Genomic DNA, 16,503 nt, shown 5'->3' with positions numbered 1-16,503 from the left:
ATGTTTTTTTTTATTGTGGGTGTTTTTTTTGTATTTTTCAAATATATATATATATATATATAATATTTTTTTAAATGATTTGATCCACAAGCGGGTTAAATTTGAGTTAAAAATAAAATTTATTCTTTATTAACACAAGAAAATTTATGTTGTGAGATATTATTTTTTATTAAATCAAATAGAATTTACCATTTATTTAAGAAAAATAAAATCATTTATTCTAAGGGACCCGATTCTCTATAATGCAATTTTATCACCGTCCTTAACCTCACACACTCCACTTACAACCTTGCTTGATGACCCCACATATAGCAAGAGTGCTATACGTGCACACATATGCGTCCTACATAAGCACGTGACGTAGGCCAAGAAGCAAGGAGAAACAAAGGACTGAAGGCAAGGAAGAGAGAGAGGAAGAACTGATCCATCTAAAAGATCGAAAAGACAAATGGTGAATCAGCCCTCAAAATCTATGGCGAAAAGACCTGAAAAGAAGGACCTAAAATACTTGAATCAATCCAAGAAAAAGGATATTATTTTCTCAAATTTTATAAATGGATCTACCCAAGAAGAATATCCCTTCCAAATTATACTTCGAGCAAGTCAAAGCGATAAAGAAATTGAACTTATGCAATGACCACAATCATAGCCCACAAATGTAGCCCAAAAAAAAGAAAAAAACCCCCTTGAATCCGTAGTGAAAAGGCTACAAAACAATCTTAAAAAGAGCGACTTAAATATCACATGTTAAAGCTAACCAATGCATCTTCAATGTCACCACTTTTAATTTTAATAATAAAGAAAACTTCCAAAATTCTAAAATTCGATTTTTTGAAAATTAAATCAAAGAAAACTCTCAAGTTTCCCAACTTCAGCTCAAGCAAGCCACGAATAAAGTTTCAAAAACCGTAGCCCTAATCTCAATGTATAAGGATCCCAAAATTAATATTTAGCCACCATAAAAAAATTGTCACATTCAAATCTCCCATATCACACATCAATCAACCTAAAGCAATAGGCAATTCATTCTTCCTAAAGTACCGAGCAAAGGGACACGCCGCTTGATTCTTTCTCGCAAAAAGAAAGGTGGCTAGTAAAAGGGAAATAATGGAGCAATTCCCCGACACAAAACCAGAGATAGTCCACTAACAAATTTCGGCTAAGGCAGCAAGGGAGTAACAAAACTACATAGGCGGAATACCACATAGCAGGTTTCGGGTAAGGTAGCAAGGGAGTAACCAAGCTACGTAACAGAGGTCCCAAATAGCAAGTTTCAGATAGGGCAGCAAAGGGACAGCCAGTCGACGATTTCAAATTTTCACGAAGAGGCCACCAAAGTCCTCTAAATGATGAATAAACCTTTCCCGATGTTCAAAATGCAACCAAACATCTCAATTTTCGCAAATGAGCCTCCCAAGGCAAATGATTGGAACAATTCAAGATGAGAAATGCTATACATATTTGTTGATCCTTGCAACATCCCAGCTCCATTTCATGCATATCTGCTACCTTACACGTGCATACCATGTAACAATAGTCCAATTAGCAAACTACAAGACTACCAATCCACGCACCAAGGCCCAAACTCAGCAAATTATAAATCTCCGAAGTATCGTGTAACATATGCTAATTATTCTAGACATGAATAGTGGCATATGAACCACTTCAGCAGCTAGGAAATTAGATATAGTGTATATAAGCACTTGAGGGGGAACAAAAGTCAGCTCATGTATGCATTTATCTCAAGCAAACAAATAGGTATGTCCATTGCAAATCTGAAACTAAGCAAAAGTATGTACAGGTCTACCAAAAATCCGCTCACATACACCTAAGATTCTGCAAATTCTGCATGTGTACTCAAACTCAAGTGGTGGATATGTAAACAAATAGGACTTGGGTGTTCTTTATGAACGATTTAGGTAGTATAAATGTAAAACAAAAAATTCAGGGGCTCGATATGTAAATAAATTTGTGTTGAACTTCAGGTTTTGCAAATTGACAAATAAACTTTCAGATTTTCAAAAAGAACAAAGCACCGAGACCCTCCAAATATTGTAAATTGACAAGTAAACCTTTCAGATTTTCAAAAAAAAAAAATAAGGCACCGTGTGTTACATAGGTAACCGCTTAAGAATTGCGTGGTATATATGTAAACTGTGCTAAAAGAAATGCTATAGCCTCCCAAAGCAAGTAATTGGAACGATTCTAGATGTTAGATATGTAAATATACGAGAGATTGAGAGGTAGGTGTGTAAATATGAGTCCAGGGACAAGTTGTATAAACACTTAAGTATTAGGTGGTGTAAATGTCAAGAGCATAGCTTAGATGCTTAATTTGTAAATACAAAAGAAGCAAGTAGCATGCGTGCCTTAAAACAAGATAAACACAAGCTTCCATCAAGTTTGTCTGGCTCAAAAAGGAAAATCTGACTTTTGGTGTTGGTACTCATAACCTTTCAACCATGAAGCATTGATAATACTTGCCATTTTTTTTTTAAGCAAATTAACTAATACTTAGAGAAAAAAGAAGATTAGCTATGTAAACACACAAGAATGACATAACCTGTATCCATCAGTTGGAGCAAAATGAGGGATTAAACCTCAGCCCATATCCAGCTAAAGTGAACATGAAATATATTCTTCACCATTAAAATCAAAAATAGAAGCTAACCTTGCTCAAAATGTCACCTGAATTTCAACTCCAGCATTTCCAAAAGATCTCAAGCACACACACAAGATAAACCAACCAGAAGAGAAAAAAAAGCAGCACCTCCCCCTCTCCCAAAATTTTCGGCCCACCCTCAGGAACTCCCCAAATGGGGTTTTTTATAGCAAAGGGGGAGGAGATCCGGAAAGCCTTCGCGAGGTAGACATGGAGCTTCTGTCCGCGTGCGACACTGCAAGAGATAAAGATCGCGATAGAGCAATTCTGCAGTAGATAAGGGTCGCGATAAAGGAGAGAAACGGCTGCGGCCGCATGGGGCTCGAGAGGAAGAAGCAACCGACCTGTCGCTAGGTCACGTATGGAAGCGAGATCAAAGATCTTCCTTTGCGGCTCGAGAAGACATGCGGAGAGGATAAGGGATTGCGATGGGGAGGATTGTCGGGCATGCGAACGAAGTGGGGGGAGGAGGCGTGAGCAAGTGGGAGGAGAGGGGTATGGAGGAGATTCGGCCATGGGAGAGGAAGAAAAGTCGCAGGTTTCGGCTAGGTCGCGCGTGAGAAAGAGAGGGAGGCGTGCATTTTGTTTTTTTTTATTTGGGGGAGTTAGATTAAGATTTGGGTGGCAAAAATGTAATTTTTTTTATTCAAATTTGTGCCGATTTTGAGTCGTTTTCGTTGCGCATCAAACTATAGCAAATTTTATATTGATTCCTACTATTTTCGATGTTCCGGACGCAACGGCGTGGTCTGTTTCGAAATCCGAGGTCGTTCGGGCAACTTCGTTCAAAGTAGGCCAAAAAACGTTGAATCCGATTCAACTCAAAATTCCGACTCGTCATCGATCGAAAACAAAAGAAGTTCAATTTCATGAAATTGTGGGGTGTCGGAAGATTCTGTGAATTTTAGGGAATTTTCAGAATTTTTTTTTTTTTGGAAATTTGAGAAATTTTGTCCCGGGGGGGCATTTTGGTCATTTCGGGGAAATTTTGAGAATTTTTACACTACTTAACCGTAACACGACCTGAAATCACATTTAGTGTAAATTTTTTTAATCAATTTATGCATGAACCAAGCACATATCACCTTCACTTAATAAACTTCTTCGTTATCTTAAAGACACACCCCACTATGGGTTGCCTATCATTTCTGGCTCTCTTTCTCTGTCTTCCTATATAGATGCAGATTTGGCAAGTAATAGTCAACATAGAAAATCAATAACAGGATTTTGTGTTTACATTGGTCACAAACTCATTTCACGGTCTTCCAAAACGTAACAAACAATGGACAGATCATCAACCGAGGCAGAATATCGCGCCTTGGTTACTTCTACTTTGGAAGTTTTATGGCTACAACGATTATTACAAGAGTTCACAGAGACTCCATCTTCACCAGTTCTGATCTACAGTGACAGTACCTCCGCCATAGCTCTCGCGCATAATCCAATTTTTCATGTCAGAACTAAACATATAGAAGTCGATCAACACTTCATTAGTGATCATATCAGACACGACAACATTACTTTATATCATATCATGGCTCAAAACTAACCTGTTGATATATATACAAAAGCCCTAAATCCTAAGAAGCATATTAAACTTACTCGCAAATTGACCATTACTACAAAGGATGCCCAACTTGACATGGGGTGTGAAGACTCGTCAGTAAACATGTAAAGATCATCATGGCTCCCGCTTATATCCTTGCTCCTCTGCGCCAGATTATCACGACTTTTGCTCCCTCCTTGCTCCATCTCCCGTCCTGCAAAGATAGATAGGGTTATCACTATGTAATGCTTTTATATTTATTTACTTACCTGTGTAATGACCTTTGAAACCCTATGGCTATTTACAAGTATGCCACTCCACTCTTTATAAATATACCTGTAATCAACAGAGTAGGATATAAAAATGATTATTAGTCTATTTCTCCTTTATCTTCTTCTTCTTTATAGTAGCAATGTCTTCTAGCTGGCTCATATCATAAGGTTTCAGAAAAGAGGGTTATGGGGAAGTGTTACCTTTCATCACCAATGAGGTTCCATTGCAACTTCCGTGCTTGCTTTCAAGAGTTTGTAGGTAGGTTTTATTTTCTATGCGGAGCAGAGGTAAATTTTAACCTGATGGTAAGCAATGACCCATTGAAATTGTAAAGAGTTTCCAAAAGATCTTTTAATGATTGATTGGTAGAAAAGTGAGCTAATATAATTTCATTCAATGGATTATGACGAAAATTTAAAGTTGACAGTTCTTGTAAGTTTTGGTATTATTCAAGTCTCCAATGCATTTTATCTGTCTTTATTTCATGAATCGATGTCTAATACTTTGGATTGTTCTCTATTTAATCTCTCTATTAGAATTCACATCCAACTAGCTAGTCTTACCCATCTAATTCTTAAGCAACATTGAATGAAAAGGTTATGCTTGCTGCAGATGGTGGATGTTAGAGGTATTTAAGGCATTGGTATGATAAGACTTATATGTGATGATATTTGTATTTAGTTATAGAAACTGCAACAATTATGTTTAGATTTGCTTGTTGAATGTCAAACATTAAAATTGTTGGAGTTGAGTTTTTTAGGTCAAGCATATTTGATAAAATGTTTAAAGTTTTTACTCATTGGCAACACAAATTGTATGAATTGAGATCTTATTTAAACTTTAGTTTATTTGTATAAACATGCCTATGATGATGATCCCAATAATTACGAGTTATGTTGTGCACTATATATGCTGGCTTGATTGGTTCATTATTGTCTCTTTTGTTAGATAATTTTATTGGTTCAATTGGTTATTTGCTATTGTTATTGGTTCTTTGAAATGGGACTATTCAGGTTTGCTGCTGCTCCTTGTGACATGTTTGAGTATGGATCTATATTCTTATCGACTTGTGTGTATTGCGTTAAATTTTTTTTATTACATTGTCATTTCACGATGAAGAGAATCTATTTTTTCATTGCATTTTTGAGTTATCAATAACACGTGTTGTCAGGTATTGTATCAAAATTCAGGATTTGACAATTTTTAAATTGGGGATTTTAATATTGCATTGTTAAGGCATGCAAATTCAATTTTGGCTTGATGCAGTTTTAATTTTGCCTTAATTTTGCCTTAAAATTTGAGTATTGGTTGGATGTGAATTCTCTGAGTAAGTGCAATTATATATTTCCAACTTCTGGGGAAATTGATCTTTTATTGACTTGAGGGCTGAATTTTTGGTTAGATGAATTTATTTTTTGTTATTTCGACAATTTTTGTGATTGGTTTGTGAAGTAAGACTTATTTTTTTATTGGGGTGTGAATCTTAATCAAATTGTGGCTTTTATAATATGAAATTTCTTATAAATTTCAAATTAAATGCTCATTAATTGTCCTTCGAGTTATATTTTGTATGTTTTTTAGTTTTCATGGAAAGAAATTAATTCTCATCTGAATTAAGAGTATGTGAACAAATTTGACCTTGCCTGCATGATTTTGTGCACCTCATCTTAGATTTACGTTAAGAAACACTAGATCATTGGTCTTTTTGCATCAATAGTAAATGGAAATTATATGAATCAACAAACAAATTTTTAATGTTGAAAATTTCAAACATAGGAAGAAGTTGATTTTAATAAATTAAGGTGAATATGTTATAGTGCAATTCTTTTATTTCAGTTTTTAGTAATGCACCTTTCTGTTTTTCAGCATTATTTAATTGATCATGTAATGGTCTTTATTTGTATTTAAGTTAGCTATTCATGGTTAAAGTGTTTTTTTGTCCTTTAGGACAAATTTGGTATTTTTCTATTTGTTCTAGCTTTATTTGATGTCTTGAATAACACCAATTATTATAAATAGTGCCTAGGGTCATATAATTTTGATGACTGTGTTGGGAATAGAATGTTGCCTCTTTTTGGCATGCTTTTTGGTAATCAATATCTCTCTCTGATTATTCTGGCAATGAGATTTTTTTTCCGCCTTCTATATCTTGCCTTTTTTTTTTGAGACATTCATTCATCTATTTTTCTCAATATCTTCTTTCCTTGTTCCCTGTGTTCCCTGCTGTGCTTGGCTATATATTCTCTCATTTTCAATAATCAAAATTTTATAAGTCCACTATTGTCTCCCATTCACTATCTTATCTTCGTCAGTTGGTATCAGTATCAAAGCGAAACTGGTCAGTTTTCTCCTCTGCGATCTTTGTTCCTCCCTGCATTTACTTCTTTTTTTTTTTGTCTCATTTTGAATCTTTTTATTGTTTCTGCATTGCCACAGTGCAATCCCTTTTATTTTCCTGCATTTTCTTCTTATTTGTCATCTCAAATTTCTGAGTTCTTCTATTTTTTCTGCATTGCCACATTGTAGAATGTCAGTTTTCTATCTATGATTTAAACATTTTTTGAATTGTAAAATTCCTACTCAGATTCACCCACAAATTGCTCAAGAACCATTGAATCTTTCAAAGCCTTTTCTTAACCACAAAGCAGTCATTTTGGGTCTGTTTGGGGCAGCTACAACTTCTCAGTTTTCAGCTACAGCTGAGTTGCTCGCTGAGTGGCTCGGGGAAGCTGCTGCGGGGAAGCCGGCTGTCTGTTTGTTGCAGCTGTGTAAAAATAACTGTGGGGCAGCTATTTCTGAAAAAAAATTTCATTCTGCCCCTGTTTAGTAAAGTTGTTTAAAACAGAGTTGTGACAGCGACATATTTGATACTTTAAAAGCAGAAATTTATTTCAAAACAGAACAAAAGTTCAGACACACAACTCACTTAACAGTGAGTACTGAAAGTGCTAAAGAAAAATAAAAAATACTAATAAAATTACAAGTAAAATAATGATGATAGTATTTTTAAAATGAAGGCAATTTATGTCTCGTTTTAAACTGTCCTCCAATGATGCTATCAATTCGTGATCTCTTTCGGCAATATATCAGTCTTATAATCATATTAGATTTGAGATCATAAATTAAAAACAAATTTTTGTATTAATCGTCAATATTATATATAATATACAAGCAACACTTAAATTTATAAGAGAAATATCATCTTCTTGGAGAAAAACAATATAATAAGCAATCTATAAAAATCAATATAAATCTTTCATAAAAAGATACTTCAACAATAACAAGATGAAAACCAATCTTTGAGGGTTAAAAAAATCATGATGGGATATTTTTCAAATTAATCATGTAAATAAACTAAATTCTTGATTATATTTATTATATATTCAAATTAAACATATTTATTATATATTTGGATTCAACAATGATTTTGCACAATTTAACAATTACAGTGGCATTTGATAACATAACTTCTGTAGAATTGAAGCAGTATTTAAACTAAATACTGCCAAACAGTAAAAATGACAGCAAATCCTAAAAAATCTTAAATCCCGTTTCTTCTCCGTTTTGTCTTCGAGAAAGACGAGAGCTACATTCCTGAATGGTTTCAGGTAGGAGCAGAGCGGAAAGGGGAAAGAGGAAAAAGATGGGAGTATTGATGATCATCGCATGCCGCGATCCCGTCATGGCCTTCCCAGCTAGCTCTAGTCGCGACTAGAAGAAAGAAGTGCGTAAAGTTTTGGGCGAACAGCAGAATAGGTCAAAGATGACGGAAAAAAAAGGGGAATGCTTCTCCTTCGTGGAGCGACAGGGAGTAGGAGCGCAAGGGATTCGGCGTGCGCCGAAGTGTAAGCCGTAATAATCCATTGCTCGAACGCGGGCCGCGGGGTTCGATCCACGGTCCGTGTTCCGCCAACCGCCAAAATGGCATCCTATCGCACTCGGGCGCCCAACCAAACTGCCGTGAACCGAGGTTTGCCCCCGCACCGCAATCCTACCACTGAACCAAACGGACCCTTGGTTGGAATTTAATTTTTAATTGAAAAGTGAAGATTGAATTAAATTTTACCCAATCATTTTTTAAGTCCTTTTTTCGATTTAGCTATTTTAATCTTATATCTTGATGTACTGTTGAATTCAAACTTGGAACCCACCCATCTCATTGGGCAAGCTAAACTTGACTAGTTCAACTTAATCAATCTGCAATAGGTCCAACCAAACCAAAATTTTATAATGTTTCCATGTGGCTTCCTTTGTTTTTCCTCTTCTTCTAATCCAAAATTGTGCATCCTAGCATCTAATACTTGAGCTTCTTCTCTCAAATTCCCTTCCCCTTCATTTGTTCTTGTCTACACAGCCATTCTTCTAAGCCATGACCATTAATTAATCCTTTTTTTTATTTTCCTTAGAAGATTTACATAAACAACACTCAACTCCTATGTAACTTACATATCTAACACCTATACATATCTAACACCTATAGTACTTACATATCTAACACCTATACTTCAATTTTTACATTCATACCACCTTGCCAATGCATGGAAAGGCATATTTCACTTTTAAAAGTTAAAATGGTGGTATTTTGATGTGAGATATGAAATATTTGGATGGTATAAATGTAAAAAAATAAATTTTAGGTGTTAGATATGCAAATGTATAAGAATTGGGTGGTATGTATTGAAATTCTCCATTTTTTTGCTGCAGAAATTTTAATAAAACAAACCTTTCAGCCTATTTCTATTTCATAAAAAATTTCATTATTTTCTCTTCTTCCATTTTGCAGTGATCTTCCAAACAAGTAAATACTCTTTGTTTTTCATTTATTTATTTTGTTTGTTTTTTACTCATTTTAGGGCGATTTCATGTTGTAGACAGCAAAATGCGGATTTAACTTTACTGATATCTGCAAATGTATTTGAAAACAAGAAAATACTACTTTTCTTGAGGTTTGATGAAGAGGGCCTTGTACTGATCTTTCTGATGATGGTTTTATTCTTCTCCTTCCTCTTCCCCCACCAGATAGCTATTTGCCACCTCCTCCTCTTCTGGGTGTAATTTTGTATTCATCTGTCTTGTTCGGAATATATTTCAGTAGATTTGCAATGCAATTAATATGCTCAAGTTCTTCCGGTAGTATTTTAACTTGTTAGTCTAGAGTTCTTTGCAGCCTGAAGGAGTTGATGCAATACATGAAGCTTACCAAAGTCCTTTATCACGAGTTTCATGAATTTGTGTTATTTAGTTTAGGCTGTCATTCTACTACTTTTCTTTCAAGTATCATGCGTTACTCTGGTATTCCTTTTTCTTATTCAAGGGTAGTTTTGTCATTTTTAATACTCTTATAATTGTAAGTAGTGTATAGAATTCAGGTAGGGATCAAATCTGAGCTTTTCTCCTAGCTATCTCTCTCTCTACCTCTTGCCTCTCTTGTTTAGTGGCACTCATTCATCTCTTTTTTTCTCTCATTAACTCTTGCTGATTCTTTTATATTCAACGATCAGGATATTAGGAGTCTGGCATCACAAGAATGATTCAGCTTATAAAATGAGCATGATAGTTCTAACTCTGTCAACTGATAAAAATGCTTCTTATCTCAATGATTTACAAACTCTTCAAATGAAAAAAAAAGTTGTATTTATGTAGACAACCCCAAAACTTTTTTCTCAAATTGCTCCAGTCATTAATGACTATCATGATGGTTTTTTTTCTACATGTAGTTTCTTTTGTCCTTTTATTTTGTTGAAAGATCTCGAAAATACTAATAATTATATTTCATATTTGTTATAACTCTATATTTAGAGAGTTATAAATTATATGAGGGATCTTGAGAATCTCTATTTATTTATCTCTTTAATTAGGGAGATTAGTTGTCTCTTATATTTTGTTATTATTCATTTTACTTTCTACTGTATTTTGTTTTTATTGTTTTCTTTACCAGTAAGTCTTGCTACCAATAAGTTTTGCAATGAGTATTTATACCCCTCTTTTCATTAATAAAATCAAGTCCTCTTATATCTTTTCATGGTATCAGAGTCATACCAATCTTTTTTAGTATGACGACTTCTTTCTCTTCCTCCCGAGAAATATCCTCCGCCTCATTTGCCCTTGTTCCAACCAGAATTGATGGCACTTCCTCCCTCATCACTGGCCACAAACTCAACGGCTAAAATACCTCCAGTGGTCTCTATCCTTCATGATGTTTATCTGCAGCAGAGGCAAGGACGACTTTATCACCGGTGATGTCGTCGCTCCGACCAAGGATGATCAAAAATTTCGAACATGGAATGCAGAAAACCACATGGTCATGTCATGGTTAATCAATTCCACAACCAACGACATCGGCAAAAAGTTTCTTCTCTACGGCACGACCAAGAGTATTTGGGATGCTGCTCGAGAGACATACTCTCACTCAAATAATACATCCAAGCTCTTCGAGATCGAGTCAATCCGCCACGATCTTCGCCAAGGTGATCAATCTGTGACTCAGTATTTTAATGCCCTCTCACGTTACTGGCAACATGTTGATATGTATGAAGTTCATGTCTGGTCATGCACTCCGGACTCCAACTTATATCATTAGATCATTGAGCAAAAAAGGATATTCAAATTCCTTCTCGGTCTCAACAACTCTCGAGATCATGTCCGCTCTCGAGTATTAGGCTTCAAACCACTACTGAGCATTCGCGAGGCCTTCTCCGAGGTTCGCCTCGAAGAAAGCCTCCAGAAAGTCATGCTTGGGTCTATCTCCACCTCACCCAATCTCTTCATTTTCGCCTCCGCCCTTGCAGCTCGGGTTCCTTCGCCTCGACACAGCGACAACCCATAAAGTAAGGGTCGTCCCTGGTGCGACCAATGCGGCAAATTGGGTCATAATAAAGACTAGTGTTGGGTGCTTCATGGAAAGTCAACCTATTGGAAGCCTCAGTCTGACAGGGAAAGTCAACCGATTGGAAGCCTCATTCTGATCGCGTTCCATGTGCCAACAGTGCAGTCGCTACTGATGACCTTCCTGCACCAGCACCCAGTCCATTCAACAAAGAGCAACTCGATTTGCTGCATAAACTGATTGGCAAACCATCTGATCTGGTTGTTCTCGACCCCATCACCGGCGTTCTACGCCTTCACAGTCAATCAAGGATCCCTCAGTCAGTGGATCATCGATTTCGGCGCTTCTCATCACATGACGGGCAATGTCTTTTGGCTCAGTGCGCTTCACCCAAAACATTCTACTCTGATCTGTGCTTCATGTTCCTACTTTAAATTGTAATTTAATATCCATCGGAAAGTTGACTAGTGATCTGAGATGTATTGCTAAATTTTTTCCTACCACGTGTGAATTTCAGGATGCAGACTCTGGGACGACGATTGACTATGCTAAGTTGTGCTCGGGTCTCTACGTCATCAACAGTACTTTACCATCATGACTTTACTGCGGGCATTTGTCTACCCAGCATTTTGTCTTCAATTCTAATGTCCATAAATATTCCGAGATTATGTTATGGCATTTTCATCCCAGCCATCCAAATTTTATGTATCTTGCAAAACTATTTCCAAATTTATTTATCAATAAAGATGTTCGTTCTTTTCAATGTGAAATTTGTCAACTTGTCAAACACACTCGCACGTCATTTCCACGTGTTGGTTACACCTATTCCCGGCCCTTTGCACTCATTCACAGCGTTATCTGGGGTTCATCCCGTGTTACAACCCTTACCGGGACTCGGCGGTTTGTCTCTTTTATTGATGATCACACTCGACTAATGTGGTTATTTTTTATGAAAGATAAATCTGCAGTCGGTCACATATTTGATCAATTTTACTCAATGATCCAAACACAATTTCAAACCTCCATTCAGGCACTCAAGACTGATAATGCAAATGAGTACTTTGCTTCCGTCTTCGACTCTTATCTCTCCTCTAAAAGGCATCCCCCATCTCAGTTCTTGCGTCAACACTCAACAAAATGGGATCGTCGAACGCAAGACCCGTCACCTTCTCGAGGTGACCCGCTGCCTCATGTTTTCCTTTAACGTAACTAAGGTTTTTTTGGGTGACGCATCCACTGCAGCCTACCTCATCAACAGGATGTCTTCTCGGGTCCTCAAATTTCAAAGTCCAGTCCAACTCCTTAAATCGTTTCCCCACACTAAGACAATCGCCCAAAATCTACCTACCAAAGTATAAGTGCTATTCCTTTGTTCACTTTCATTCACACAATCGCAACAAACTTGACCGTAAATCTACTAAATGTATTTTCTTCGGCTACTCACCTCTTCAAATAGGGTATAAGTGCTACTCTCCTCTCACAAGAAAAACCTACAATAGTGTGGATGTCACCTTCTTTGAAAATCAGCCTTATTGCCCAAATTGTAATATTCAACGGAGACTTTAAGGGAATATTAGTCTTGGGGGGACAATGATTTCATATCACCACACACCAAATCCTCGTCCCTTGAACCGAACTCATTATCTCCCGACTCGGATTCAACAAGTTCATCCAACTCACGTGAAAATGTACCTAACAATAAGTCTTCGTCTAGTCCTCAAGTGTCCAAGTCGTCAGCCATTCTTGCACCACCTCCCACCCACAACAAGCACATAGACCACCCAACACATCCAGCACCAATCCAAGAGTCAGAATCGGATCCAACTCCTACAGAAATTCACTCAGCACTCAGGTACGAACACACTTAACACACTTGAACATGAATCTACTATACCTATGATTGATGACTCCGACATTCCAATTGCTTTAATGAAAGATGTTATGTCCATCCGAACTTCACTCAGGTACGAACACACGATACATTCAATCTCCAACTTTGTGTCCTATTCCGAGGAAAGACTTTCTTCAACTACCCGAGCCTATGTCACTGCATTCGACAATACACAAATCTCAAACATCATTGATGAAACTCTCAACCACCCGGGGTGGAAAGCGGCCATCAATGAGGAGGTAAGAGCCCTACAAAAGAATGGTACATGGACTGTTTCAGACCTGTCAAAGGGAAAGAAAACAATCGGCTGCAAATGGATCTTCAAAATCAAACACAAGATAGATGGTACAATTGAGAGATTAAAAGCACGTCTTGTAGCAAAAGGTTTTTCACAATCCTACGGTATTGATTATCAAGAAACATTTGCCCCTGTGGCCAAACTTAACACCATCAGAATTATTCTCTCACTTGCGGCAAATGAAGACTAGCAGCTACATCAACTCAATGTGAAAAATGCTTTCCTAAATGGCGATTTGGAAGAAGTTTACATGGAAGCACCTCCCGGACTAGAAGCATCCTTTCCAAACAACAAAGTCTGCAAACTCCAAAAATCATTGTACGGCCTCAAACAATCTCCCCGAGCATGGTTCGATAGATTTGCTAAATCTGTGACAAAACACGGGTATACTCAGTATCAGCCAGATCACACTCTCTTCACGAAAACCTCTCTCGGAAAGAAGATTGCAATTCTAATCGTATACGAATTCTAATCTTATACGTCGGCGATATCATCATCACTGAAAATCACGAAGAACTCACAAATCTGACAACAAAGCTTCTCACTGGGAATTCGAAATCAAAGACCTCGGAAACCCAAAGTTCTTTCTCGGCATGGAACTAGCTCGATCAAAACGAGAAATATTTGTGTCACAACGAAAATATACATTGGACATATTGAAGGAAACATGTATGCTCGGTTGCAAAGCCATCGATACTCCAATGGATCCCTACAAAAAGATTAGCACTGACAAAAAATAGCGCACCTGTGGATAGGGGGAGATATCAGCGACTCGTGGGGCGACTCATTTATCTCTCACACACACGACCCGACATTGATTTTTCTGTTAGTGTTGTTAGTCAATTCATGAACAGCACTACAGAAGAACACATGAATGCAGTCTACAGAATCTTGAGATACCTCAAGATGACTCTAGGCAAAGGGCTACAGTTTCAAAGGAATAAGGATCGAAGTATAGAAGTGTATTCAGACGCAGACTGAGCAGGGGATGTCTCGGACTGACGATCGACTTTCAACTATTGCACTTATGTCTGGGGAAACCTAGTTACTTGGAGAAGTAAAAAACAGTCTGTAATATCAAGAAGCAGCGTTGAAGCTGAATTCAGAGCTCTTGCACTCTGGATCTGTGAAGGAATGTGGATTCGAAGAATACTCAACGAACTCGGAATGCTAACTGAAAAAACTGTCAAACTACAATGCGACAACCAGACAGTCATCAGCATTGCAAAGAATGCAGTACACTATGACAGAACGAAACACATCGAGATCGATCGACACTTCATCTCAGAAAACATTGAGAGAGGAGTCGTCGAACTTGCATACATTCCTTCGCGACATCAAACAACAAATATCCTCACTAAATCTCTCTCAAGAATCAACTTTGAAGAATTATGTAACAAGTTAGACATGTACAATCTGTACGATCCAACTTTAGGAGGAGTGTTGAAAGATCTCGAAAATACTAATGATTATATTTCATAATTGCTATAACTTTATATTTAGAGGGTTATAAATTACATGAGGGATTTTGAGAATCTCTATTTATTTTTCTCTTTAATTAGAGAGATTAGTTGTATCTTATATTTTGTTATTATTCATTTACTTTTCTACTGTAGTCTATTTTTATTGTTTTCCTTACAGTAAGTCTTGTAATGGGTATTTATATCATTTTTTTCATCAATAAAATCAAATCCTATTATATCTTTTCATATTTCAGTTGACGCTCGTGAAGTATTTATGACATGTGGCATGTCTTTGGTAAACCTTCTGCGTGGTAAAATTCACGAGTATCTATTTATTTTCCTCCCAGTTGGTGCAGACTTCCTAAACGATTGATTCTATTCTTATCTTATAACCAATGTTCTAGTTGTTCTTGTACTTTCCAGAGTTTTTAAATACATCAATCTATATTGGAATAATAAAATTTGTCTATTTGAACAGATCTATCTATATCAGCTCCCTTGCTGAGCGCTGGAGGCTCCCAGTACTTCGTTCTGAATTAAAAGAATTGCTGACTGGTTGCTTACATTTGGAGGTGCGGTCCAATTTGTCCTTCTATATCTTCCTTATTTTTTATTTAAAGCGTTAATTCACTTTCTAATATAATTTCAACTGCAATTTTGATATTATCTTGATGGTTTAAGATTAATTTCTCATTCGGCTTGTACTATTCACTTGAGCTTAGTTTTGGCTGAGTGATCATCTGTCCCCGAGTTTAGTCTATCCGGATAACCTTTGGTGGTCTGTTCTAAGGTTGGGCTAGTTTTTGGGCTGTTTCTTTCATGATCGTAGGAAGACATTATGAAAATCTCAAATTTTCCTTAAAAGAGAAGGATCAGTGAGTTTAGTCCACTTAATCATTAGTAAGGGGGATTAATTACTCCATAAGCAGCTCTAAACAAACGTAATTAAAGTTACTTTGAGAATACAAGTGGATGCGTATATTATGTTGGAAGATTTGTTATGCATTGATTGGAAGATTTAGTTGAATTATTCAATTAAGGTCCATTTATTCATGTTTAGGTTAGCTCAAGAAGGGGGCATGGGCATAATCTATGATGCACTAACACTTCTAACTAAGGAGCAGTGCACTGTCACTTCTAACTAAAAAAATAAATAAATAATAAAAAACTTAAAAATAATAAAAAAAGGAGCAGTGCAGTGCCAGATACTTCTCAGACATCGACACTAACCCAAAATGCCCTGTATGTGTGTCAGACATGTCCCTGACTTGTCAGATTTAATTATTAAAAAAAGGACACACGAATCTTAAATTAGTGATTTAAAAATTTATTTTTTTTTATGTATGGTATATTTATAATTAAAATAAAAAATTTATATTTTATTTAAAATTTAAACATATATGTTTGGCTTATCTATCAATTGCTTTTACTATGGAGGTTCGTCGATCGCTTGCCTGTGCCGGTATTCCCTGTTATAAACATCTTAGTTCTTGAATAATAATGTTATTATTATTATTATTATTATTATTATTATTATTATATAT

General features: G+C 36.5%; 1 protein-coding gene across 1 annotated transcript in view; it reads left to right on the top strand.

The window, feature by feature from the left end:
* The window catches only part of LOC110020451 (F-box/LRR-repeat protein 10), an 87,403-nt gene that overhangs the window by 68,534 nt on the left and 2,366 nt on the right, over positions 1–16,503 (top strand). Inside the window, exon 3 of the mRNA XM_020718560.1 lies at positions 15,438–15,531. Within this exon, the coding sequence (XP_020574219.1) occupies positions 15,438–15,531 (94 nt within the window). The remainder of the gene's footprint in view (positions 1–15,437; positions 15,532–16,503) is intronic.

Source organism: Phalaenopsis equestris, unplaced genomic scaffold, assembly GCF_001263595.1.
Source record: "Phalaenopsis equestris unplaced genomic scaffold, ASM126359v1 Scaffold000096, whole genome shotgun sequence".
Lineage (NCBI taxonomy): Eukaryota > Viridiplantae > Streptophyta > Magnoliopsida > Asparagales > Orchidaceae > Phalaenopsis > Phalaenopsis equestris.
The sequence above is the reverse complement of the archived record's forward strand: the minus strand, read 5'-3'. Positions and strand labels throughout refer to the sequence as shown.